Source organism: Mixophyes fleayi, unplaced genomic scaffold, assembly GCF_038048845.1.
Source record: "Mixophyes fleayi isolate aMixFle1 unplaced genomic scaffold, aMixFle1.hap1 Scaffold_148, whole genome shotgun sequence".
Classification (NCBI taxonomy): domain Eukaryota; kingdom Metazoa; phylum Chordata; class Amphibia; order Anura; family Limnodynastidae; genus Mixophyes; species Mixophyes fleayi.
In genome coordinates this window covers 105765-132742 of record NW_027445949.1, presented here as the reverse complement: position 1 = coordinate 132742, position 26978 = coordinate 105765, and the positions used below count along the sequence as shown (strand labels likewise).

The window sequence follows — 26978 nt, the reverse complement described above, 5'->3', positions numbered from 1 at the left end:
AGTAATGTGTATAGAGCTCTAGTAAGAAAACGTGGGTGGCTCTGAAAAGAGCCTTTGTGTTGTGGGGGTGTCAGTGGGGAGTAAATCACTTGCTCTTAGCTGCCTTGTGGCTCTCGGTCTTCTTGGGCAGCAGCACGGCCTGGATGTTGGGCAGGACGCCTCCCTGGGCGATCGTCACCCCACCGAGCAGCTTGTTTAGCTCTTCATCGTTGCGCACAGCCAGCTGCAGGTGGCGGGGGATGATACGGGTCTTCTTGTTATCACGGGCGGCATTTCCAGCCAACTCCAGAATCTCAGCCGTCAGGTACTCGAGCACGGCGGCCAGATAGACAGGAGCTCCGGCTCCCACACGATGAGCATAGTTCCCCTTCCTCAAAAGACGGTGAACACGGCCAACAGGAAACTGAAGACCGGCCCGAGATGAGCGAGTCTTGGCCTTAGCCCGGGTCTTACCGCCTTGTTTGCCTCTACCAGACATGTTATGCTCAGGTTAATTCAATACACACGAGTAGCAAACTCCGCCTTCATTCCTTTATTTATATGTTCGAAAAACAAACGACTGCATCTGTGATTGGTCCGTTTTCAGACTGGCCAGTGACAAAAATGTTCGGGCACTCACCAATCAGCACAGGGAGAAGGGGTATAGCTTTTCTAAAGATCCCGTGACAGAACTAACCAATAGCGCCTAGAGCTGAAGATAAGGTTAATTTACATAGACTGCCTATAAATACAGCGATTGTGGGCGGTGCTAGTAATAGTTTCTTTACACTCTGTCGAGATCTTGTTATTGCAATGCCTGAACCAGCCAAGTCTGCACCTGCGGCCAAAAAGGGCTCCAAGAAAGCCGTGACCAAGACCCAGAAGAAAGATGGGAAGAAGCGTAGAAAGACCAGGAAGGAGAGTTATGCTATCTACGTGTACAAGGTGCTGAAGCAGGTCCACCCTGATACCGGCATCTCCTCCAAGGCCATGGGTATCATGAACTCCTTTGTTAATGACATTTTTGAGCGCATCGCAGGCGAAGCCTCCCGCCTGGCTCACTACAACAAGCGCTCCACCATCACCTCCCGGGAGATCCAGACCGCTGTGCGTCTACTGCTGCCCGGTGAGCTGGCAAAGCACGCCGTGTCTGAGGGCACCAAGGCCGTCACCAAGTACACCAGCGCCAAGTAATCTGCAATCTCTGTTCTAAGATAACACAAAGGCTCTTTTAAGAGCCACCCAAATCTTCTCAATCGAGGCTATGACATTTGCTAGATCCCGCATGTTCTTTGTGGTGTTTTGTATCTCCGCGAAACCATCACATTTCAAGCTACTCGTTCTTGCAATACCCCACATATTGTTCCTTACGCTTTAATCACTGCCTAGCATTTCCCTTCAGATCATGTAAGGGCCGATATTTGTAACGCTGTGCAGCCCAAGGTCTTTTAATAACGTGAATAACAGGTCTTGAGTAATAGATGTTCTAAAACTGCCATGTGTAGAATCTAGATGAAATAAGTGGTATATGGGGGTATGTTTGTGCTCTAGGACATGGACATACTACAACTCTTTGAAGATTGAGTGGGTGGCTCTCAAAAGAGCCTTTTTGTTTTTCAACATGGCAAAGAAATTGGCCTCCGAAACCGTACATAGTGGAGACCTAAGCGATTGAAAAAGGGGCTTTCCCAGCTTTCTCGTATCTAATGGATGCATCACTCGCCGCCCATATAGACTCTTGAATAGAGAAAACTTGGTGGACTCCTGAGATACCTCGTTAAATGTAAAGAGGAGCTGTTGCAGGGTCTTCTCCCAGTCTCCTCCCTCCGTGCTGACATATGTGCAGAGAAAATGTTTAACGCACCATTGCAACACTCACATTACCAATTAGTTCGTGGATAGGGGGATGGTACGCTAGGGTCTTACCACAAGATTTTCCCTGTAGAGTCTTTATAATTTCCCCAGGATACGTATTTCTCAATTCCTGTGGGAAACCCACCCTGAAAGAACCACTGCTTCTGGATACGAGGTGGTAATCAATATTTTTTCATTTTGGCTGGTATGGGGCAGGAAGAATATAATGTCTTTCTCAATCGATGCTATGACACCTTTTGTATTATTACCCCGTTTATTATGTTGCTTTGTATTTTTTGAAAGTCTCCTGGTTACGTTTCCCTGTACTCGTCCCCCAACATGTAAACCCGTTCCACAGCTGGGATTTACGCTCATTTGACTACACGTTGTAAAAGCATAGATTAGTGGTCTTCGCCTACTTTATACAATGGTTGAGACGGATGTCTGCGGTGTAACTCCCGCACTCAGAACAGGCTGCGAGTGATGGTGTCACTATTCACTCATGTATTGGATCTACGTGTAACAAAGCCGTGGGGTGATATGCTGTAGTATCTTAAAATGCTACAGACCTATTCCTCCAGTAATCATGGGCATAATAGTAAACTTACAGCTCTTTGAAGACTGAGTGGGTGGCTCTTAAAAGAGCCTTTGTGTGTAATGGGATACAGAGAAATTAACCTCCAAACCCGTACAGAGTGCGACCCTGACGTTTCAGGGCATACACGACATCCATGGCTGTGACAGTCTTTCTCTTTGCGTGCTCTGTGTAAGTGACGGCATCACGGATCACATTCTCCAGGAAGACCTTCAGGACACCGCGGGTCTCCTCGTAGATGAGCCCAGAGATGCGCTTCACACCTCCCCTACGAGCTAAACGACGGATAGCTGGTTTAGTGATGCCCTGTATGTTATCACGGAGCACCTTCCTGTGCCTCTTAGCACCGCCTTTCCCGAGCCCCTTGCCTCCTTTACCGCGTCCAGACATGATTTGCACTGCTGGCGTTGCCTAATCAACTGATGTGAATTGGTTGTACAGCAAACTTCTTTAATACAGTTAAGTCGGACCTGAAAGGACACAAAGTATAGAGGAAGAAATGGGCGTATCATTTGATAATTATTGCTACATGTGGCTTTCGTTCCCCTTGCCGATTGGCTGAACGAGCAGCCGTTAAAGATTTTAAAATTCCCGCCGCGTCGCTTATAGTCATTGTAGTGTTTAGCTTATGATCTTATTTAATTTAGTTTCTCATTTTAGCTGAATGGTTATCTGTCTGTTTTTTTCAAGTTGTGTGACGGCATTTTATTATGTAGAAATTACACATTTTAGAGTTTTAATCTGCAATCTATAACACTGGTCGGTTGTTAACATATATTGATGATGAAAGTAATAATATATTTGTAATATAAGGTGGTAGCAGTGTAGTTATCTGTCGTGTTTCAGTTGGATCTAATCTTGTATTCCTTTAAATACCTTTGAATTTACTAGTGACCGGCTCTGTACATTTTTAACTGCAGCCACAAATAAAAACACTAAATATAATATGACTTATTTGAATAATGCATTAGAATGAGGATTTCTGCCTGAAATTGACTTTTTAAAGCGTAGAACCAGCCTAGTGTATGTCAAATGACAGCAACATCTGTAATGATATAAAGATATAAAAAAAAACAACTGGACTTCAATGGTTATTTTCAAAACACCGCAAGCTCTGGTGAAGTAACGCTCTCATGTGGCGAGAGCAGGATGCTGGGCAGTACTGACTGTGCAGCAATCCCTGTACCCCATATTGAAAGTACCTTGTTTGTAATGTCTAATTTCACGCATTTAGAATTCTTAAATGTGTCCAGGTTGAGACCTTTCTGTGCTTGCTGGCTATCCGGGATTGCCCATTTAGTCCGCAGATGACTGGGAGGTGACCACCACTGTGTTTTAATAAAGGTTATTCCTCCCTTAGTTTCGCCAGTGTATGTGCCACAATGTATTGTTACTAATGTATATTGTATGCTTTATGAGAGCCGACAGAATTAAATATGTTGTGTTGGCACCGGTACCTGGTCTGCAGAAGAACTATAGCCAGTGGTCAACAGATTTCTAATGAGAAGCCCGGACAGCACAGCCTGCTCTAGAGGCGCTAAATACCGGTCAGGCAGCTGACACTAGTCGGGTCAGAGTTCCTTCTAGCCGCCTAGATGCAGCAGGGAGCACGGGGCAGTTAGAGAGCAGCCAGGTGCAGTTTGGTAACAGAAGGTAAGGACAGAATGATTTACTGACATACGAGATCTAAAAGGCATTTCATTCATGTTTGCTGAAAGCGAACACGTTATGTTTATAGACGGGTACCCGGACAGTAAGAGCTGCACGTGGGCTTGTGTTTGCAAGGAACACAAAGAGCAGCGGGATCCAACAAGTGTCATAGCCTCGATTAAGAAGATTTGGGTGGCTCTTAAAAGAGCCTTTGTGGCAACTCGGAAAGGAGGAATTTGCAGATTACTTGGCGCTGGTGTACTTGGTGACGGCCTTAGTGCCCTCAGACACGGCGTGCTTGGCCAGCTCACCGGGCAGCAGTAGACGCACAGCGGTCTGGATCTCCCGGGAGGTGATGGTGGAGCGCTTGTTGTAGTGAGCCAGGCGGGAGGCTTCTCCTGCGATGCGCTCAAAAATGTCATTAACAAAGGAGTTCATGATACCCATGGCCTTGGAGGAGATGCCGGTATCAGGGTGGACCTGCTTCAGCACCTTGTACACGTAGATAGCATAACTCTCCTTCCTGGTCTTTCTACGCTTCTTCCCATCTTTCTTCTGGGTCTTGGTCACGGCTTTCTTGGAGCCCTTTTTGGCCGCAGGAGCAGACTTTGCTGGATCAGGCATTCTTAAAACAAATACTGGTCAGTGAGTCAGCGACTATTACTTGCACCTCCCACAATCGCCCTATTTATAGGCAGGCCATGTAAATAAGACTTATATCCAGCTCTATATGCTATTGGCTAGTCATGTCATGTGATGTGTTTCAATATCATACCCACCTCTATCTTATACGGATTGGTGGATACCTGAACATCAGCTGCATTGGCTAGTCCGAAAACAGACCAATCAGAGATGCAGGAGTTTGTCACTGAAAGGTATAAATAAAAGGATGAGGGAGGAGTTTAATCACAGTAGTTTATTACGAAATACGCAACTGAAAATGTCTGGTAGAGGCAAACAAGGCGGAAAGACCCGGGCTAAGGCCAAGACTCGCTCATCTCGGGCTGGGCTTCAGTTTCCAGTTGGACGTGTTCACCGTCTTTTGAGAAAGGGTAATTATGCCGAGCGTGTGGGAGCCGGAGCTCCTGTCTATCTGGCCGCCGTGCTCGAGTACCTAACGGCTGAGATTCTGGAGTTGGCAGGAAATGCCGCCCGTGATAACAAGAAGACCCGCATCATCCCCCGCCACCTGCAGCTGGCTGTGCGCAACGATGAAGAGCTAAACAAGCTGCTCGGAGGGGTGACGATCGCCCAGGGAGGCGTCCTGCCCAACATCCAGGCCGTGCTGCTGCCCAAGAAGACCGAGAGCCACAAGGCAGCTAAGAGCAAGTGATTTACTCCCCACTGACACCCCCACAACACAAAGGCTCTTTTCAGGGCCACCCACATTTTCTTGCGAGAGCTTTATACATTACTTATTGCTTTATCTGGATAGTCGGAAGCTCACTGACAGTTTTACTATTGAGCTAGACGAGAAACAGCCTTTTCTCCTCAGATTCTGCTGTTCAGTCCTTCAAACTTTCATTTAATATCCCTTGCGTCCTTCAGAACGCCTGCTTTATATTTTGCTTACCACTTAAATCTGAAGCGATAATATTACTATTAGAATTTTACCTACGTAAGACCTGACAGGCTCCCGAATTAAAGTTGAAAGACTAGAAAACCATTTATTGTAAACAATCTTAAAAATTACAATGTATCTGATAAACGGCAGACGTCACTACTGATCACACGGTGGTAGTATTGATTTACACACAGTAATAGTATATAAGAGATACGTTACTACGGTGTATGACACTTGTCAGCACAGTGAATCGGAGACCAATACAAGCTTCCTATGGTGTCGATAACAAATACTTGATGATAATCACTGGATTTAAATAATCTGACATAACCGTCCAATAGGTAGCAGTTGTATAGCGTATGACCTAGTAAGAAAATAATACCGTAATATAAACATAAGGAGTTTCCGTCCTTTGCTCATTTTGTTCAGGGGCAGTAAACGGTTTATGAAGCTACACACGGGGTGTAGAAGAGCGACATAATTGCTTATAGAAAATAACCATTGTCACGGTGCACTGACGTTATGTGTATGTAACTATCAATGTGTGTGTAAACTAGTCAGATGTCTGGAGGTATTTGTTACCGGGGACCATAAGGGGTTCACATCTGCTTTGTTGAGCCAGAAGCAGTCACCACCACAGGGTAAAAGATAGAGGATGGATGGGGGGGTACATTATAGCTCAGTCAAGACCGAGTGGGTGGCTCTCAAAAGAGCCTTTGTGTAACGGGGCACCGGAGTGCGGATCTGCAGTTTTACTTCTTCTTAGGAGCTGTCTTCTTGGGCTTCGCTGCTTTCTTAGCCGGGCTCTTGGTCACTTTAGGCTTCGCTGCCTTCTTGGCCACTTTAGGCTTAGCCGCCTTCTTGGCCGGGCTCTTGGTCACTTTAGGCTTCGCTGCCTTCTTGGCCGGGCTCTTGGCCACCTTCTTGGATTTCACAGCGACTTTTGGCTTCTTTGGGCTTTTTGCAGCCTTCTTGGCAACTGCCGGTTTTTTCGCCTTTTTAGGGCTCTTGGATGCGCTCGGAGCCTTCTTGGGGGACTTGGATACTTTCTTGGCTTTGGCCACTGCTGCCTTCTTCACCGCCTTGTCCTTGCTGTCCAACTGTTTCTTGTTCAGCTTAAAGGAGCCGGAGGCACCGCTGCCTTTCACCTGGATGAGGGTTTCTTTGGTCACCAAGCTCTTGATCGCCAACTTCAGGCGGCTGTTGTTCTTCTCCACATCGTATCCTCCGGCAGCCAGAGCTTTCTTCACAGCGGCCAGGGAAATCCCATTACGCTCCTTGGATGCAGCTGCCACCTTTACAATCTGCTCAGACACGCTGGGACCGGACGCTTTGCTGCTCTTCATGGATCCTGCTGAAGCTGCTTTCTTGGGCCGCTTACTCTTGGCGGGGGCCTCTGCTGGAGGAGCAGGCGCTGCGGCTGGGACTGGCTCAGACATCCTCCAATACAAATGACTATGACTCTATGCTCAAACTGACACGTTTAGTGGTAGGACTTGTTCAACCAAGAATTTATATACAGCTCAGGGATATGCGGCCATTGGCTGAGATAAAGAACCAGCCGCTGTGTTTATTGGTGGATAGCGAAGCCACGCCCACTATTCCTTCTCTGCAGTTCCAGGATGTCTGCGATCTCTTTTGTGTTTCTTTTGAGGGAAGTAATGAGACCTTTATAGGACATATGATAGTGTCTGCTCGTTCTCCAGCTTGTCAGCTGTAAATCATGTGCTGACATTTGCTGCTGAGTAAGCTTATCAAAGGTACTAAAAACATATCCGACCTCTTTACCATCTACAACGGGTCTCATCTCTCTTATCCATACATTAATGGCAGGGTCCTACCAGATAACTCTCAATAGATGATTACCAGCAGCCTAGAGCTTGAGATAGTCAGCTGCCACAGGTAGAAACGACTGCAGATGTTCACAGACAAACACAGCTTGTTGTGTTCAGGTCATCTCAACAACCCCTTGCGGTCTGCGGGAACTGCTGGTAACTTGTCCAGCTTCCCTTCATCCCCTTCAGTTGGCATTGGGAGGAAGGGAACATTAATCGAATTTTTGCTAAGCAAACCACCTGATGTAATGAAAAGGCATTGTCCAGGGCTATTATAGCCACCTACGTATTCGGATATATAGTGACCCCAGGTCACCAGTGGTTTGGTTTTGTGCGGGAAAAATGTCTGAAACAATCAAAGCCTCCAGCAGAGGCCTCGGCCGTGGAGACTCCAAGAAGAGCAGGAAAACATTGGATCACAAATACAAATAATTGCACAGTGATTTCAGATCGATAATTTAAAACCCGTGTTTGTCATTATCAACAAGGCATAAATATAGATCTACAAAAGTGATTATATTCCCTGACGTGGTTCGAATCCTTTTACTATCCCTAGTTATTATCCCTCTCGTCTTCGCTGAATGTGATGCAATGGCACCCCCGTGTGGTCAATGTGGATAGCTTTTTTACATACATTGTAATTATCGTGACTGGAAACACTTAATTTTTTATTATTACACATCATTTAATTCGAGAGCTTGCCAGGCCTTCTTAAGTTATAATAATATATAATATTAAAAATTACGAGTCAAGTAATAAGCAAAGAATTTAGGCGGGCATTTTGAAAGTTAAGACGCAGTTTTTAAGCCAATCAATTTGAAGGGCGTTCTTAACTCATCCAATTGCATTGCAGCACACTGTATAAATAGGATTGTTAAGAATCTGCATCTTATATTCTTTATAGAATCAGTAGAACTATGGCCAGGACCAAGCAGACCGCTCGTAAGTCCACCGGTGGGAAAGCTCCCCGCAAGCAGCTGGCAACTAAAGCCGCCCGGAAGAGCGCCCCAGCTACCGGTGGTGTGAAGAAACCTCACCGTTACCGGCCAGGCACCGTCGCTCTGAGGGAGATCCGCCGCTACCAGAAGTCCACTGAGCTGTTGATCCGCAAGCTGCCCTTCCAGCGCTTGGTGCGGGAGATCGCCCAGGACTTCAAGACCGACCTGCGCTTCCAGAGCTCGGCTGTCATGGCTCTGCAAGAGGCCAGCGAGGCTTATCTGGTGGGGCTCTTCGAGGACACCAACCTGTGCGCCATCCACGCTAAGAGGGTGACCATCATGCCCAAAGACATCCAGCTGGCCCGCAGGATCCGAGGGGAGAGGGCATAAGGACTCGGCACTGACTTACACACAGCACAAAGGCTCTTTTCAGAGCCACCAAATCTTTCTCTAAACGAGCTGCAGCATTATTCTGTGTAGTAACATTTTAATCAGAAGTTATTATCTATGTGTAAAATCTCTGCATTTTGTTTGCCGATGTGGATTCTAATTACACATATTCTATATGATCAGCGCGATTAGATAATTAACACTGGGCCGTTGTTGTCCACGTCTGACTCGTTTCCTTTGTTCCCTCTGGTAATACTGTGCAATTCACGGGAATCCGTCAACATTCCCCTCCCAAAGCCAACAGCCTTTTACACAATATCTCGGGAAAAGGTGGGTGGCTCCAAAGAGCAAGCGGGTTCCGGGTTAGTGATTCACTTGCACATCCACCCAAATATGGCAAGCAGCATGTGGGGGTATAAATTAGTAGACGCATGCTGTAAACAGATTAGACCGCTCAATTTATACACGGGATGAAATCGATGTGGCCCCATTATAGCTAATATAAATTACAGACTGAACGATGACGTCGATAATCACAGTATTGTGCAGAAACAAGTAATCATAGGTGTGTGTGTAACGTGATATTAGGGAGCTAAACCTCTCACGGTCCTGGACATTAGTCGTACAGCTCTTTACAGACATGGTGGGCGGCCCTTAGAAGGGCCTTTGTGGTTTGTAATGGGATAGACAAAGAAATTAGCCTCCGAATCCGTACAGAGTGCGACCCTGACGTTTCAGGGCATACACGACATCCATGGCTGTGACAGTCTTTCTCTTTGCGTGCTCTGTGTAAGTGACGGCATCACGGATCACATTCTCCAGGAAGACCTTCAAGACACCGCGGGTTTCCTCGTAGATGAGCCCAGAGATGCGCTTCACACCTCCCCTACGAGCTAAACGACGGATAGCTGGTTTAGTGATGCCCTGGATGTTATCACGGAGAACCTTCCTGTGCCTCTTAGCACCGCCTTTCCCGAGCCCCTTGCCTCCTTTACCGCGTCCAGACATGATGTAACTTTCAGTCAAAAATGTTCCAACTGATACAGTTTAGCTGCGCAACAAGCTTCTTTTATGCAGCTGGGTCGGACCTGATAGGGGACATAAGAGGAAGGGGGCGTGTCCAGTAGGCAGCGGTTCTTTGTACGTTGTGTGACGCGGGCTTCGGTTCCCCCCTTATCACTGATTCGCTGAGCGCTCAACCGTTTGCGAATTTAAAATTCCCGCTCAGTCGCTCCTATTGTTTGCAGTGTATAGCTTACGAAGTAAAGCAATTTAATGTCTCCTTTAATTGATCGATTGTACATGGCTGTGTGCGCGGTTTTTGGTTGTTTGACTGCATATTATGTAAATGTAAAACATTCTAGTGGTTTAAGCTACAAGATAATCATTATGATAGTTCACAATGTAGTATTTGTAGTAAAAACCCAAAGACTAATCCTCTACAAAGTAAGCTGAGCAAAATATGTTCGCTGGCATCTGTGTACTTCTCTGGCTTTATCAAATTCCTTCTCTTAATTATTTTTCAACACCAAGAGCAGGGTGCTGGGCATAGTTGAGATGTATATTTAGTCTGCTTGCAGCCTCTCATGCCCATATTGAAGGTACCTTGACTCAGCACTGTCCATTCATTCTGTAACACAGGCTGCAAAGTAACAAACACATATTACTATATATTATTTTTAATTAATTTTATAGCTTGAGATCTCTCAAGATACATAAACAAGTTTTTGATCACAAGTCAAACTGCATCTTACAGTGGTCTCCACCTGCACACAGTGGATACAGACATGTTGGGGGTAAACCAATATACATGAACAATGCAGCCTTCAGTGCAACATCAATTAATTAGGAACAAGAGGAATCTCTGTACTTCAGGCCTCAGTGGTCACTACCTACTGGTCACTTGATATCTTGTATTCTCATGAATATTAGTTCAGGAAACAACATGGCTGCCTCACTGCATACATGAAGGGTGTAATTTAAAGAGGACCTGTCATGTTTTACAAGCCTGTTTCACATGGGAGTGATCAACATACTAAGAACATACCGAGCAGCGATCTGTCCCTCCAGATGAGATCAACATGTCAGCCGGGCTGTTTACCACACTGGCCGGGTTGTTCAACGTGATAACCACCAACACCATGGAAGCAATTGATTCTGGAGGGACAGTCCTGCCGTCCCACATTTAAGGACTTTTGTCCTGATTCGGTGACAGTTGGGAGATATGTCCCACTGAGTGATGCCCCTTCAATGTCACAAGTACTAGTGGCCGGTGTGTGCAGCACCTAAGGGATGTTTTTAGGGGAGCAGGCTGGGGACGTCCCAGCACTTCCAAAGCCAATGGGGCATATTTAAGAAAGCACAATAGTGCTCTTACCGTGAAATTAAGGTCCCTCTGTGTCCTCCGCATATTTATAAAGGGTGCATCGTAGCAGATATCGTGGATATATGCTGCTTTGCACTCCTCTACGTTTTTGGGAGCAGTCACCGAATAGTATGGTGACTTCTCTTGGCCGTAATCTAACATGTTCCGAAAAAAACTATTTTTTGGGGGGAAACTTGTCTTGATAATGTACGCCAGCTGAAGCTGGCGCTTATTATCATAAATGTCAGATTTCAGTGCTGTCAGATTTCAGTGCTGTCAGCTCTGGTCCGAAGAGCAGAGCTGGACAGCGCATGTGTGGAGGGATCACATGACCCCTCGCTGTCATTCACCGCTGTCTCTGCAACTATAGTTGCAGAGACAGATCGGGGATGTTTTTTTTTTGCGCATGTGCAGTTTTTCGAACTGCACATGCGCAGTTCCAGAGTAAAGAAAAATGAAGAACACCTGGAGGAGATCCGTGGACACCGCATTCGGAAGAGGCGGGGTAAGTGTGATTTTTTTTTATCACAGGAACAGCAGTTTATCGCAACTGCTGCTTCTGTGATCCGTTTTTAATAAATCTGAGAAATAGTTCAATCCTTATCCATGCGATAAGGATTGATAACTATTGTTCATTTTTGCCGATGATTGATAAATGTGCCCCAATGTGAGGTGACCATGGCCCTTCCTTGTGCGCACACAATAACACTTTATTACATTACCTGCTTCCAATTCCTTCCGCCTTCTATCCAAACTACATCTCCCAGAATGCAGCTCGGCATTGACAAGGGTTGCCGGGAAAGCGGGCTCTATAATAAAGCGGACATCTCAGCCACAAGTAGCTTATTGGACAGCAGGTGGCGATGTTGTAATACTAAACTAGCTGAGAAGTAATTTCTCTCATGAATGGTGTTTCTACTTTATAACGTGTTTGTTTCAAGTTTCACAAGAACTTTATAAGCATTAAAGCACCATTATAAAATTAAACAACACTTTTTTTTCCATTTAAAAGCAAAGTAATATAGTTTCAGAGACGACACAAAACAGGAGAGGAAGGGTTTTAGTATCACATTATTTATACTAATTTCATGTTTAAGAGGTATAGAAATACTCTTCTAGTTTTTTTCTTCCCATTAATTCACTGCTAAATCTAAATATTGTATTTACAATTTTTATCACTGAAATAAATAAAAGTTTAATTCGGGCTGCATTTGGATGGACCATTGATGAGGCTGAAGAATACACCATCATACCCAGACCACCAAACTCTCCTTTACTGAAATTCAAAACTGAGGGAAGAGATACACAAATTAAACTGTTGCGGTACTGTAAGTCTCAGTGTAGAAGGGTATCCTGAGGAAGACAGCACTGGAGCCAACAAGGAGGTTAAAAAAGAAGAGGATTCTGCTTACTAGACCTCTGATCAAGGGCAGGTAAGTCTGGGCTCCCGTACGCTCTCACCGGGATTGACAACAGCGAATCTGAACATGATAGCGGTCAGCCAATCAATGACCAGCCAGTCCCGGCTCTTAGTCGACCATTTGAATTTTGCTGAGTCCAGCGCAGCCTGAAGAGGACAGAGTCACTTCAATCAATTTCAGCACCGAACAGGAGAAGAGGCACCATTGGCTGGAAGGACTGGAAGAAGTGGAAACGGTTGGAGAACATCTGATTCCTGCGCGGAGCAGGTAACTATGATTTACATAATGTGGGCACATCTATAGGCACTAGGACCGTGGAGTAGATAGTCATGTACAAGGCCCGGGGGCTTTTTAGGTGTATTTCAAGACATTAATATTTGGGGTACAATTGGCCAGGCCATGACCCTGGGGGCCGGGGTGGATTCAGGCTTGGAGCCTGTCCTGCATTTATTAGGTTTAGAGCCTAGGTTGGGCACGTGAGTCAGGCTTAGAGCCTGTAGCCATATAATAATTTGGCACTATGCCTACGTCTGTATCACCACTAACCACCAGGGACTGTTCCCCTCGCTCGTAAGATCCGTTTAGAGATACGTGCCCACTAGCATAGAATCCACTGTCACCACCATGTTTACACCAAGCTGTCCGCATGTAAGTAAGAGGGGTATACGCACTGTTACCCCAATTGTACTATTTGTGTTTCTGTGTTTTGCCCTCACAGCTGCTGAGAAGCAGAGTACACGGCCATCAAAGAGACATGACGCTCCAGGTGAGTGGTCTCTGTCTTTGCTGTTTGTTTGTTCTTGTGTGTTTTGTGCTGGTTTCTGGCAGGGTGTTTTGCCGATCGGTGCCTATGGATAGGTAGAACCTGAGTATGGCAAGACCGTGAGGAATCAAAGATAATTAATACACCCCCATGTGGTGCCTGTTTGCGGATATCCCTGTGGTCAGAGCTGGATTAAGGTTCTGGTGGGCCTGGGGCACTTAAGACAGGGGTGTCCCCTATTGTCTGATATGGTCTTCATTTTAGACAAATAAACAGGCAATACTGTGTGCACTACTGATAGGTGCACGCATCTCTGATATCACGAGCAGTACAGTGTGAAGCAGGACTTACCTCCCCACTGTCCTTGCAGACAGACCAAATTCTGACTAAGCGAGACAGTCACCCAAATTCTGCGCTGCCCCATCATCTTCAGGACAGTTGGCAGATGGTCGTGCTCTCTCCTACCTGATCTTGTCACATTCCACCACCTGCGGCTGCTGGTGTCTTTAGATCAGTTGCTGCTTGTGTGGATTCTGGGATGTCGGGGCCCTATATGGGGGGGGGGGGGGGGGGGGACGGGTACATAAAGTTTAGGAGTCCCCAAACAGTTCCATTAATAAATCCATAGCACCCCCTTTAATAATTAGGCCTCCCTCCCTGCAACCAGCCCTACATTTGAAATTAAGTAAAATGAATACAATTCACATTTAATAAAAAGGGTGTGCACCGGCCACTTTTAGTGTTTTGAGTTCTGATTAGCTTTAGGTTTTGGGTTCTGATTTGTTTTGCCAAAACACCCGACTCAAGGTTTTGGTTCTGATTTAGGGTTTTCGGCTCTGAATTTTTATTTTTTTTTAAGAATAAAAACTGTTTTTTTTTTGTTGTTTTTCACTCCTACGCTATTATTAACCTCTATAACATTCAATAACAATAATTTCCACTGATTTCCAGTCTATTCTAAACACCTCACACCTCTCAATATTGTTTTAAGGCCAAAAGGTTGCACCGAGATAGCTGGATGTCTAAGCTAAGCGGCACAAGTGGGCGGCACAAACACGTGGCCCATCTAGTAGTGGCACTGCAGTGGCAGACTGGATGGCAGTTTGAAAAACTAGGCTCCAAAGAGCACATAATGCCAAAAAAAGAGGTGCAAGATGGAATTGTCCTTGGGCCCTCCCACCCACCCTTATGTTGTTGAAATAGGACATGCACACTTTAACAAACCAATCATTTCAGCGACAGGGCCTACCAAACAACTGTGGCTGAAATGATTGGTTTGTTTGGGCCCCAACACCAAAAAAGCTATTCATCTCTCCCTGTACAAACTAAACAGGCTCTACTGAGGCAAGATGTCGTCCTCATCCTCAACCTCTGATTCCTCTCCCCCTACAGTGTGTACTTCCTCCTCCTCCTCACACATTATCAATTTGTCCCCGCTGGACTCCACAACCACAGGTCCCTCTGTACTATCTGGAGGGCAGTGCTGTACTTGATTGAGGAATTGATAATTCATTTTTATGAACATCATTTTTTTTAACGTTCTGAGGAAGCAACCTCCTTCGCCGCTCACTGACCAGGTTCCCCGCTGCGCTAAAAACTCTTTCCGAGTACACACTGGAGGGGGGACAACTAAGGTAAAATACAGCCAGTTTGTACAGGGGCTTCCAAACTGCCTTTTTTTTCCTGCCAGTAAGAATATGGACTGTGTGACATGTCTACTTGGATGGTGTCAGCAAAGTAATCCTCCACCATTTTTTCATTTGTGACAGCATCCAATGCAGCTGATCGAGATTGTGTTGGAAATTGACGAGGAGGGTTTTGCTGGTGTGCATACATCAGGACCAAGGGATTTAGGTGTCCCTAGACTGCTGACGGTCCTAGCCACAGTTCCTGAACTAAACACTGAATTATGAAGGTTATTCAGGTGACATATGAGGGAGGGTGTCCCTAGGTGGCCAAGATCCTTACCCCTGCTTAATTGAGCTTTACCTATGGCCATACATTTCTTGTCCGGATTGGGATATAAATAATTCCAGACCGAAGAGGTGGATTTCTTGGTCTTCTGGCCAGGCATGACAATGGGCTTTTTCTTCCCATGGACAACAACTGTCCCCCCCCCCCCCCTGGTGGCTCATTTAAGATAACCAATTCAGCATCCTCCTCGTTAAGTTCCTCCTCAGCGCCAGCTACATCAATATCCTTATCCCGGTGTACAACATTGACACCTTCATTATCCAAACCTGGATCTACACTGTGGGTGATCCTTCCAGCATATGCAGAGGGCGTGCTGCAAATGGTGGTAGGAGCCACCTCTTCCCGTACAGTGATGGGAAGGTCAGGCTTCACAACCACTAACACCCTTGGACTCGCCTTGGGGATTTGTGATGTCATCTGTTTAAAAGGCAAAGTTGTTTGCTGTGCTGTTGATGACAGCTTAACTCTCTTAATTTTTTTTTTGGAGGGGGGGGAGGAGGAGGGCTTAGATCCTTGGGTGAAGCTAAATCATTTATCCTTAACACGGGCCAGGGCCTAAGCCGTTCCTTGCCACTCTGTGTCGTAAATGGCATATTGGCAAGTTTACGTTTCTTTTCAGATGTTTTTAATTTCCTTTTTTTGCTAATTTTAGTGAACTTTGGGTTTTTGGATTTTACATGCCCTCTACTAGGAGATTGGTAATCGGCCTTGGCAGACAACGTTGATGGCATTTCATCGTCTATGTCATGACTAATGGCAGCAGCTTCAGCATTAAGAGGAAGTGGGTCTTGATCTTTCCCTACTTTATCCTCCAAATTTGTGTACTCCATTATAGTTTAATTTCTGGTACCAATATTTCTGGCCTGCAAGAACAGTGAGCATATTTCAATTTTGCATAATATTTCTGGACTGCAAGAACAGTGAACGTAGGAAAATATTGCAGTACTAATATTTCTGGACTGCAAGAACAGTGACCGTGAGTAAATATTGCAGTACTAATATTTCTGCACTGCAAGAACAGTGAAAGTATTTTAATTTTGCAGTACTATTATTTCTGGACTGCAAGAACAGTGAACGTAGGTAAATATTGCAGTACTAATATTTCTGCACTGCAAGAACAGTGAAATTATTTTAATTTTGCAGTACTAATATATCTGGACTGCAAGAACAGTGAACGTACGTAAATATTGCAGTACTAATATTTCTGGACTGCAAGTACAGTGAACGTACGTAAATATTGCAGTACTAATATTTTTGGACTGCAAGAACAGTGCATGTAGGTAAATATTGCAGTACTAATATTTCTGGACTGCAAGAACAGTGAACGTACGTAAATATTGCAGTACTAATATTTCTGGACTGCAAGAACAGTGAACGTACGTAAATATTGCAGTGCTAATATTTCTGGACTGCAAGTACAGTGAACGTACGTAAATATTGCAGTACTAATATTTTTGGACTGCAAGAACAGTGCATGTAGGTAAATATTGCAGTACTAATATTTCTGGACTGCAAGAACAGTGAATGTACATAAATATTGCAGTACTAATATTTCTGGACTGCAAGAACAGTGAACGTACGTAAATATTTCAGTACTAATATTTCTGGACTGCAAGAACAGTGAACGTAGGTAAATATTTAAGTACTAATATTTCTGGACTGCAGGAACAGTGACCGTAGGTAAATATTGCAGTACCAATATTTCTGGCCTGCAAGAACAGTGAACATAGGTGTATATTGCAGTACTAATATTTCTGGCCTGCAAGAACAGTGAACATATTTACATTTTACAGTACTAATATTTCTGGACTGCAAGAACAGTTAACATAGGTAATTATTGCAGTAATAATATTTCTGGACTGTAAGAACAGTGAACGTATTTTAATTTTGCAGTACTAATATTTCTGGACTGCAAGACAAGTGAACGTAGGTAATTATTGCAGTACTAATATTTCTGGCCTGCAAGAACAGTGAAATTATTTAAATTGTTGGTACTAATATTTCTGGACTGCAAGAACAGTTAACATAGGTAAATATTGCAGTACTAATATTTCTGGACAGCAAGAACAGAGAGCATAGGAAAATATTGCAGTACTAATATTTCTGGACTGCAAAAACAGTGAATGTATTTTAATTTTGCAGTACTAATATTTCTGGACTGCAGGAACAGTGATCGTAGGTAAATATTGCAGTACTAATATTTCTGGACTGCAGGAACAGTCACTGTAGGTAAATATTGCAGTCCCAATATTTTTGGCCTGCAAGAACAGTGAACATAGGTATATATTGCAGTACTAATGTTTCTGGACTGCAAGAACAGTGAACGTAGGTAAATATTGCAGTACTAATATTTCTGGACTGCAAGAACAGTGAACGTAGGTAAATATTGCAGTACTAATATTTCTGGACTGCAAGAACAGTGACCGTAGGTAAATATTCCAGTACTAATATTTCTGGACTGCAAGAACAGTGAACATAGGTCTATATTGCAGTACTAATATTTCTGGCCTGCAAGAACAGTGAACATATTTACATTTTACAGTACAAATATTTCTGGACTGCAAGAACAGTTAACATAGGTAATTATTGCAGTACTAATATTTCTGGACTGCAAGAACAGTGAACATAGGTAAATATTGCAGTACTAATATTTCTGGACTGTAAGAACAGTGAACGTATTTTAATTTTGCAGTACTAATATTTCTGGACTGCAAGAACAGTGAACGTATTTAAATTTTTTAGTACTAATATTTCTGGACTGCAAGAACAGTTAACATAGGTAAATATTGCAGTACTAATATTTCTGGACTGCAAAAACAGTGATTGTATTTTAATTTTGCAGTACTATTATTTCTGGACTGCAAGAACAGTGAACGTAGGTAAATATTGCAGTGATAATATTTCTGGACTGCAGGAACAGTGACCGTAGGTAAATATTGCAGTACTAATATTTCTGGACTGCAGGAACAGTCACCGTAGGTAAATATTGCAGTACTAATATTTCTGGCCTGCAAGAACAGTGAACGTAGGTAAATATTGCAGTACTAATATTTCTGGACTGCAGGGACAGTGACCGTAGGTAAATATTGCAGTACTAATATTTCTGGACTGCAGGAACAGTCACCGTAGGTAAATATTGCAGTACCAATATTTCTGGCCTGCAAGAGCAGTGAACATAGGTATATATTGCAGTACTAATATTTCTGGACTGCAAGAACAGTGACCGTAGGTAAATATTGCAGTACTAATATTTCTGGACTGCAAGAACAGTCACCGTAGGTAAATATTGCAGTACTAATATTTCTGGCCTGCAAAAACAGTGAACATATTTACATTTTACAGTACTAATATTTCTGGACTGCAAGAACAGGTAACGTATGTAATTATTGCAGTACTAATATTTCTGGACTGCAAGAACAGTGACCGTAGGTAAATATTGCAGTACTAATATTTCTGGACTGCAAGAACAGTCACCGTAGGTAAATATTGCAGTACTAATATTTCTGGCCTGCAAAAACAGTGAACATATTTACATTTTACAGTACTAATATTTCTGGACTGCAAGAACAGGTAACGTAGGTAATTATTGCAGTACTAATATTTCTGGCCTGCAAGAACAGTGAACGTATTTAAATTTTTTAGTACTAATATTTCTGGACTGCAAGAACAGTTAACATAGGTAAATATTGCAGTACTAATATTTCTGGACTGCAAAAACAGTGATTGTATTTTAATTTTGCAGTACTATTATTTCTGGACTGCAAGAACAGTGAACGTAGGTAAATATTGCAGTGATAATATTTCTGGACTGCAGGAACAGTGACCGTAGGTAAATATTGCAGTACTAATATTTCTGGACTGCAGGAACAGTCACCGTAGGTAAATATTGCAGTACTAATATTTCTGGCCTGCAAGAACAGTGAACGTAGGTAAATATTGCAGTACTAATATTTCTGGACTGCAGGGACAGTGACCGTAGGTAAATATTGCAGTACTAATATTTCTGGACTGCAGGAACAGTCACCGTAGGTAAATATTGCAGTACCAATATTTCTGGCCTGCAAGAGCAGTGAACATAGGTATATATTGCAGTACTAATATTTCTGGACTGCAAGAACAGTGACCGTAGGTAAATATTGCAGTACTAATATTTCTGGACTGCAAGAACAGTCACCGTAGGTAAATATTGCAGTACTAATATTTCTGGCCTGCAAAAACAGTGAACATATTTACATTTTACAGTACTAATATTTCTGGACTGCAAGAACAGGTAACGTATGTAATTATTGCAGTACTAATATTTCTGGACTGCAAGAACAGTGACCGTAGGTAAATATTGCAGTACTAATATTTCTGGACTGCAAGAACAGTCACCGTAGGTAAATATTGCAGTACTAATATTTCTGGCCTGCAAAAACAGTGAACATATTTACATTTTACAGTACTAATATTTCTGGACTGCAAGAACAGGTAACGTAGGTAATTATTGCAGTACTAATATTTCTGGCCTGCAAGAACAGTGAACGTATTTAAATTGTTTAGTACTAATATTTCTGGACTGCAAGAACAGTTAACATAGGTAAATATTGCAGTACTAATATTGCTGGACTGCAAGAACAGTGAACGTAGGTAAATATTGCAGTACTAATATTTCTGGCTTGCAAGAACAGTGAACATACGTAAATATTGCAGTACTAATATTTTTGGACTGCAAGAACAGTGCATGTAGGTAAATATTGCAGTACTAATATTTCTGGACTGCAAGAACAGTGAATGTACATAAATATTGCAGTACTAATATTTCTGGACTGCAAGAACAGTGAACGTACGTAAATATTTCAGTACTAATATTTCTGGACTGCAAGAACAGTGAATGTACATAAATATTGCAGTACTAATATTTCTGGACTGCAAGAACAGTGAACGTACGTAAATATTTCAGTACTAATATTTCTGGACTGCAAGAACAGTGAACGTAGGTAAATATTTAAGTACTAATATTTCTGGACTGCAGGAACAGTGACCGTAGGTAAATATTGCAGTACCAATATTTCTGGCCTGCAAGAACAGTGAACATAGGTGTATATTGCAGTACTAATATTTCTGGCCTGCAAGAACAGTGAACATATTTACATTTTACAGTACTAATATTTCTGGACTGCAAGAACAGTTAACATAGGTAATTATTGCAGTAATAATATTTCTGGACTGTAAGAACAGTGAACGTATTTTAATTTTGCAGTACTAATATTTCTGGACTGCAAGACAAGTGAACGTAGGTAATTATTGCAGTACTAATATTTCTGGCCTGCAAGAACAGTGAAATTATTTAAATTGTTGGTACTAATATTTCTGGACTGCAAGAACAGTTAACATAGGTAAATATTGCAGTACTAATATTTCTGGACAGCAAGAACAGAGAGCATAGGAAAATATTGCAGTACTAATATTTCTGGACTGCAAAAACAGTGAATGTATTTTAATTTTGCAGTACTAATATTTCTGGACTGCAGGAACAGTGATCGTAGGTAAATATTGCAGTACTAATATTTCTGGACTGCAGGAACAGTCACTGTAGGTAAATATTGCAGTCCCAATGATTTTGGCCTGCAAGAACAGTGAACATAGGTATATATTGCAGTACTAATGTTTCTGGACTGCAAGAACAGTGAACATAGGTAAATATTGCAGTACTAATATTTCTGGACTGCAGGGACAGTGACCGTAGGTGAATATTGCAGTACTAATATTTCTGGACTGCAGGAACAGTCACCGTAGGTACATATTGCAGCACCAATATTTCTGGCCTGCAAGAACAGTGAACATAGGTATATATTGCAGTACTAATATTTCTGGACTGCAAGAACAGTGACCGTAGGTAAATATTCCAGTACTAATATTTCTGGACTGCAAGAACAGTGAACATAGGTGTATATTGCAGTACTAATATTTCTGGCCTGCAAGAACAGTGAACATATTTACATTTTACAGTACAAATATTTCTGGACTGCAAGAACAGTTAACATAGGTAATTATTGCAGTACTAATATTTCTGGACTGCAAGAACAGTGAACATAGGTAAATATTGCAGTACTAATATTTCTGGACTGTAAGAACAGTGAACGTATTTTAATTTTGCAGTACTAATATTTCTGGACTGCAAGAACAGTGAACGTATTTAAATTTTTTAGTACTAATATTTCTGGACTGCAAGAACAGTTAACATAGGTAAATATTGCAGTACTAATATTTCTGGCCTGCAAGAACAGTGAACGTATTTACATTTTTTAGTACTAATATTTCTGGACGGCAAGAACAGCGAGCATAGGTAAATATTGCAGTACTAATATTTCTGGACTGCAAAAACAGTGATTGTATTTTAATTTTGCAGTACTATTATTTCTGGACTGCAAGAACAGTGAACGTAGGTAAATATTGCAGTAATAATATTTCTGGACTGCAGGAACAGTGACCGTAGGTAAATATTGCAGTACTAATATTTCTGGACTGCAGGAACAGTCACCGTAGGTAAATATTGCAGTACTAATATTTCTGGCCTGCAAGAACAGTGAACGTAGGTAAATATTGCAGTACTAATATTTCTGGACTGCAGGGACAGTTACCGTAGGTAAATATTGCAGTACTAATATTTCTGGACTGCAGGAACAGTCACCGTAGGTAAATATTGCAGTATCAATATTTCTGGCCTGCAAGAGCAGTGAACATAGGTATATATTGCAGTACTAATATTTCTGGACTGCAAGAACAGTGACCGTAGGTAAATATTGCAGTACTAATATTTCTGGACTGCAAGAACAGTCACCGTAGGTAAATATTGCAGTACTAATATTTCTGGCCTGCAAAAACAGTGAACATATTTACATTTTACAGTACTAATATTTCTGGACTGCAAGAACAGGTAACGTATGTAATTATTGCAGTACTAATATTTCTGGACTGCAAGAACAGTGAACATAGGTAAATATTGCAGTACTAATATTTCTGGACTGTAAGAACAGTGAAAGTATTTTAATTTTGCAGTACTAATATTTCTGGACTTCAAGACAAGTGAACGTAGGTAATTATTGCAGTACTAATATTTCTGGCCTGCAAGAACAGTGAACGTATTTAAATTGTTTAGTACTAATATTTCTGGACTGCAAGAACAGTTAACATAGGTAAATATTGCAGTACTAATATTGCTGGACTGCAAGAACAGTGAACGTAGGTAAATATTGCAGTACTAATATTTCTGGCTTGCAAGAACAGTGAACATAGGTAAATATTGCAGTACTAATATTTCTGGACGACAAGAACAGCGAGCATAGGTGAATATTGCAGTAATAATATTTCTGGACTGCAAGAACAGTGGATGTATTTTAATTTTGCAGTACTATTATTTCTGGACTGCAAGAACAGTGAACGTAAATAAATATTGCAGTACTAATATTTCTGGCCTGCAAGAACAGTGAACGTAGGTGAATAAGTACTAATATTTCTGGACTGCAAAAACAGTAAACGTAGGTATATATTGCAGTACTAATATTTCTGGCCTGCAAGAACAGTGAACGTATTTAAATTTTGCATAATATTTCTGGACTGCAAGAACAGTGAACGTAGGTAAATATTGCAGTACTAATATTTCTGGCCTGCAAGAACAGTGGACGTATTTTAAATGTTGAACATTGTTGAAACCGTCATGGCGCTTTATACAGAGGCGGGTTTGGAAACATCATTTCTGGCCGTTTGGACGGCGGGTTTAGCCTTAGTAAATCCAGTGATGGCTAAACTGCCGCCAAACCCGCCGAAAGTCGGCGGGTTTACAAACATGCCTGTTAGTAAATCTAGCCCTAAGTCTATATATCTTCTGTATACCCTTATCTGTGAGAAGAAAAACAAGATAGTTATCTTAAAACAGCAAACAGAACAAAAATTTTCATTCTTTACCATCGGCTAGCGATTAGGAGAGCAAACATTTGACAACATAAAACAAAACAAGCAAAAATAACAACAATTACCTTTTAAAATCAGTTTATTTCTTCTAAAAGTACACATTACTACTTACCACAGATTATTACTTGCCTTGCCTGGTCCTAATTTCCTAGCCTTGGCTCTAATATTTTCTTTACAATCTTTCCTCAAATGTCCCTTCTTAAGACAGTTAAAACACTTCAAAGATTTCTGTTTCTTGCGTCCCTTTATAGTGGTTTTTATAATTCTGAGGTTGTGGATGTAGTTTTTCTAACGCCTGGATACGCAACATCATTAACCTATCACTCTGTGCTTTTTCCTTTTTACATATATTATCATGTTCTATAGCATGCTCTCTAATATCATTTACCGTGAGACCTCTCCAATTAGGAAAATAGGTTTTTATCCAGGTCCTTAGATCCTCCCGGAGGCCGTCCATTAGTACTGCAACAGCTACCTTTCTGTAAAGTGGATTCACCCTTATATCCAATATTCCTGTGTACTTAATCATGGCCGCTAGAGCCCTTGAAAAATAATCAGTTGTATTCTCATTACCTTTTTGTTTGATGGCATATATTTTGCCCCATTCCATAGTCACTGGAAAATATATGGCCAACTCTGTGATTATACGTCCAATATTATCCTGATTGTCATCCTCAGTTAAGGGTTTATCCTTCTCCAACCTACAACCCTTAATGAACTTTTGTACATCAGTATCGAGAGGAAGACAAGCTCTAAACAACACTCGCCAATCTTTATTAGTAGGCTCATGTGCATTACCTAAATGTCTAATAAATTTCTGACACTTGGCCAAATCTTTTCTAGGATCAGGGAAATCAGACATAATTGTAAATAGTTCCGTCTTAGTCCATGGAAAATACATGGCTACCTGTTTCATGGGAACTACACCATCTCTGTCCGCTTTCCCATTGGGAACTGCTGTTGTGCGGACAGGATATAAGCCTACCAAATCACTATGTTCTGAACTAGTTGCTGGAATCGCTGTTGCAGTACAATGAATGTCTCCCCCTTTGATAACCTTTACATTATTCTCACCAATTTCAGCTACTGCCCCTGCTGGTGGAACCATTCCTTTTCCTTGTCCGTGTATGTTACTGGCATGGGCAATGGCTGAAATGACTGTGGGTACATTTTCTTCCTTTAAAACATTACTTAAGACATTATACAAGTTACTAGTTACAGTTTTCACATTTTTGGTACTATCCGCCCCGACCGAATTTGTCGGGGGCGTGTTTGCGCTCAGTTTGCCACGCTTTGCAACGCACACTTCCGTAATACTTGTTTCCGGTACGCTTACTTCCGCTGACCACGCGCTCCCGTGTCACGTGTACCCTTCTTGTTGCCACAAATTTAAACAGTCATCATGTTCAATTCTCGTTTTTGTTGATTTAATCAACCACACTTTATCTCTAACATTATTTAACACCTCTGAGTCAAGACTACCTATGTTTGGGAAAGGTTTCACACACTCCCGGGTCATCTTGACCCATTTGTCGCAGTATGCCGTTGCATACGCACCGTATTTATTATAGATAACATACTTTGCAGAACCAACCGGCCATTCATTAGGCAGCACAACATGAACTATCTCTAGCGTTTGCTTCGCATCCATTATGAAAACAACCTATTTCTCAACGCTACACAAAAAATACTTTTACCTGTTCTCCTTTCAAACAGAGCTTACTAGAGATTTTTTTTTATTCGTGGACGTTTTCAACAGGCATGTCCCCTTAAAGATATCAATGCCCTTCCTAGTTTGAGTACTTTACCACTGTTAGCAACCGATATCAATCAAGAATATCAGTGGTTGCAGCGTATTTCCTCCCACATCTCCCAAGTCGCAATCACGGCTGCACTAAATCAACCATGCGGTCCGACCGCACCGCTTACGGATACTAACTATCTGTAAGCTTTGCGATTAATATTTGGGAATGCCGCGAAAACCTGCTATTTTCGTTTTGAGTATGCTATGCATGCTCTGTGGTGTGTCTTTATCACCTGCTTTTTGTTAGAACAGAACACCACTCACACAAAGGTTTCTTTATATCCTGCTCAGCCCTAGAACAGAACCTTTGTTGTCAGGTCACCTTTTTTACCATGCCCCGTCAGACACACCTGAACAAAAGCGCTATCAATTTTAAATAGTTCCACACTGCCCTCCCAATACTTAATCAAGGCCCTGCCATGCGGTCAAACCGCACTGCTCAGAGATACTAGTTATCTGTGAACATTGTGATTGGCGGTGCAAAAATTTTGGGAGGTGTGGTCATGCATTTGGGGGCGTGGCAAACGTGCCATTGGGGCGTGGCTAACATAAAAACCACTAGGCTCTCAATTCGCCGGAGCGTCACATATGTTCAAGCACTCCTGACTTTCAGGACATCTACCACCACAGTGTAGTATACAAACAATGCAGTGTGTACACAAACAGTTCAGTCTTGGCCTACACCTTACATTGGGCACAACATTCACCAAAAATTGGTATTGTCCCTACTAGAATCACAACATTTCACACACTGTGCTGCTCTCTCCTACCTGTTCTTCTCACTTTCTCCACCTGTGGCTGCTGGTTTCTTTAGTTGTGGCTTGTCCGGATCCAGGAATGTTGAAGGACCTATTTTGAAAAAAAAATGGCTACATTTAGAAAATTACAGCCAGCCCCGGCCTTAAATCAATAGCACTCACGATTAATAATTAGGCCTTCCTCCAGCCCCAACATTAAAATAATAGTGTTCACATTTAATAAATAAACCTATTTCACTTCCTGCAAACAGCCCCAGCAATACCTATTTCCCGCAACCATCACTGCCATTAAATAATTCATAGTCACATTTAATAAATAGACCTCATTCTCCCTAAACTCACCCCAAGATTCAATAGCCCCCAAACCACCCCATCTTAAATTAATAGTCCCTACTATTAAATTGCCTCACCATCACCCTACAAACAAAATAGCGCCCATTAATTAGCCGCCACCTACCTCACACACACTACATTGCAACAAGCCCCCTGTGCCATCACACACATTACTGTGCCCCTTCATCACAACTACACTGTACCCCCTTATGCTCACACTGCGACCTCCATGCTGCTTTTCCCCCTTCTTTTTTACTTTGTGCCTCTCTCCCACTTTTTTTATTCCTCTGTTCCTCTCTCCCACTTTTTGTCCTCCTCTGTTCCTCTCTCCCACTTTTTTTCCTCCTCTGTTCCTCTCTCCCACTTTTTTTCCCTCCTCTGTTCCTCTCTCCCCAATTTTTTTTTATTCCTCTGTGGCTCTCTCCTTTTTTGTCCTCCTCTGTTCCTCTCTCCCACTTTTTTCCCTCCTCTGTTCCTCTCTCCCCAAATTTTTTTTTATTCCCCTGTGGCTCTCTCCTTTTTTTCCTCCTCTGTTCCTCTCTCCCACTTTTTTTTTATTCCCCTGTGGCTCTCTCCTTTTTTTCCTCCTCTGTTCCTCTCTCCCACTTTTTTTTTTATTACTCTGTGGCTCTCTCCTTTTTTTCCTCCTCTGTTTCTCTGTCCCCTTTCTTTATAGTACTGTCCCTCCCTGTTTTCCTCCCCTAGCCTCTCCGTTTCTTTACTTACCTTTTGTCAACTTCTTTCTTTTCTTTTCTGCTCTTCTGTCTTCTTTCTTCATGCTGGCTGTGGCGCTCCTCACTGA

The 26978-nt window shown here is 42.5% G+C and overlaps 8 protein-coding genes across 8 annotated transcripts; 3 read left to right on the top strand and 5 right to left on the bottom strand.

Annotated features, from left to right (window-relative positions):
• Positions 1 to 34: 34 nt before the first annotated feature.
• LOC142114759 (histone H2A type 1-like) lies at positions 35 to 494 on the bottom strand. The gene has a single exon (XM_075194043.1). It carries the CDS (start codon positions 476 to 478, stop codon positions 86 to 88), a length of 393 nt encoding a protein of 130 aa, XP_075050144.1. The 5' UTR covers positions 479 to 494; the 3' UTR covers positions 35 to 85.
• Positions 495 to 788: 294 nt separating this feature from the next.
• On the top strand, positions 789 to 1226 carry LOC142114755 (histone H2B 1.1-like). Its single transcript, XM_075194040.1, has one exon. It carries the CDS (start codon positions 793 to 795, stop codon positions 1171 to 1173), a length of 381 nt encoding a protein of 126 aa, XP_075050141.1. The 5' UTR covers positions 789 to 792; the 3' UTR covers positions 1174 to 1226.
• Positions 1227 to 2506: 1280 nt separating this feature from the next.
• Positions 2507 to 2818, bottom strand: LOC142114737 (histone H4). Its single transcript, XM_075194024.1, has one exon. It carries the CDS (start codon positions 2816 to 2818, stop codon positions 2507 to 2509), a length of 312 nt encoding a protein of 103 aa, XP_075050125.1.
• Positions 2819 to 4173: 1355 nt separating this feature from the next.
• On the bottom strand, positions 4174 to 4723 carry LOC142114749 (histone H2B 1.1-like). Its single transcript, XM_075194035.1, has one exon. It carries the CDS (start codon positions 4700 to 4702, stop codon positions 4322 to 4324), a length of 381 nt encoding a protein of 126 aa, XP_075050136.1. The 5' UTR covers positions 4703 to 4723; the 3' UTR covers positions 4174 to 4321.
• A 280-nt stretch (positions 4724 to 5003) lies between these two features.
• LOC142114773 (histone H2A type 1-like) lies at positions 5004 to 5542 on the top strand. Its single transcript, XM_075194056.1, has one exon. The coding sequence runs from the start codon at positions 5019 to 5021 to the stop codon at positions 5409 to 5411; it is 393 nt and encodes a 130-aa protein (XP_075050157.1). The 5' UTR covers positions 5004 to 5018; the 3' UTR covers positions 5412 to 5542.
• Positions 5543 to 6176: 634 nt separating this feature from the next.
• Positions 6177 to 8913, top strand: LOC142114777 (histone H3). Its single transcript, XM_075194059.1, has 2 exons — positions 6177 to 6283; positions 8382 to 8913. Exon 2 carries the CDS (start codon positions 8395 to 8397, stop codon positions 8803 to 8805), a length of 411 nt encoding a protein of 136 aa, XP_075050160.1. The 5' UTR covers positions 6177 to 6283; positions 8382 to 8394; the 3' UTR covers positions 8806 to 8913.
• On the bottom strand, positions 6194 to 7115 carry LOC142114776 (histone H1-like). The gene has a single exon (XM_075194058.1). The coding sequence runs from the start codon at positions 7079 to 7081 to the stop codon at positions 6395 to 6397; it is 687 nt and encodes a 228-aa protein (XP_075050159.1). The 5' UTR covers positions 7082 to 7115; the 3' UTR covers positions 6194 to 6394.
• A 588-nt stretch (positions 8914 to 9501) lies between the features above and the next one.
• Positions 9502 to 9813, bottom strand: LOC142114736 (histone H4). Its single transcript, XM_075194023.1, has one exon. It carries the CDS (start codon positions 9811 to 9813, stop codon positions 9502 to 9504), a length of 312 nt encoding a protein of 103 aa, XP_075050124.1.
• Between the last annotated feature and the right edge of the window lie 17165 nt (positions 9814 to 26978).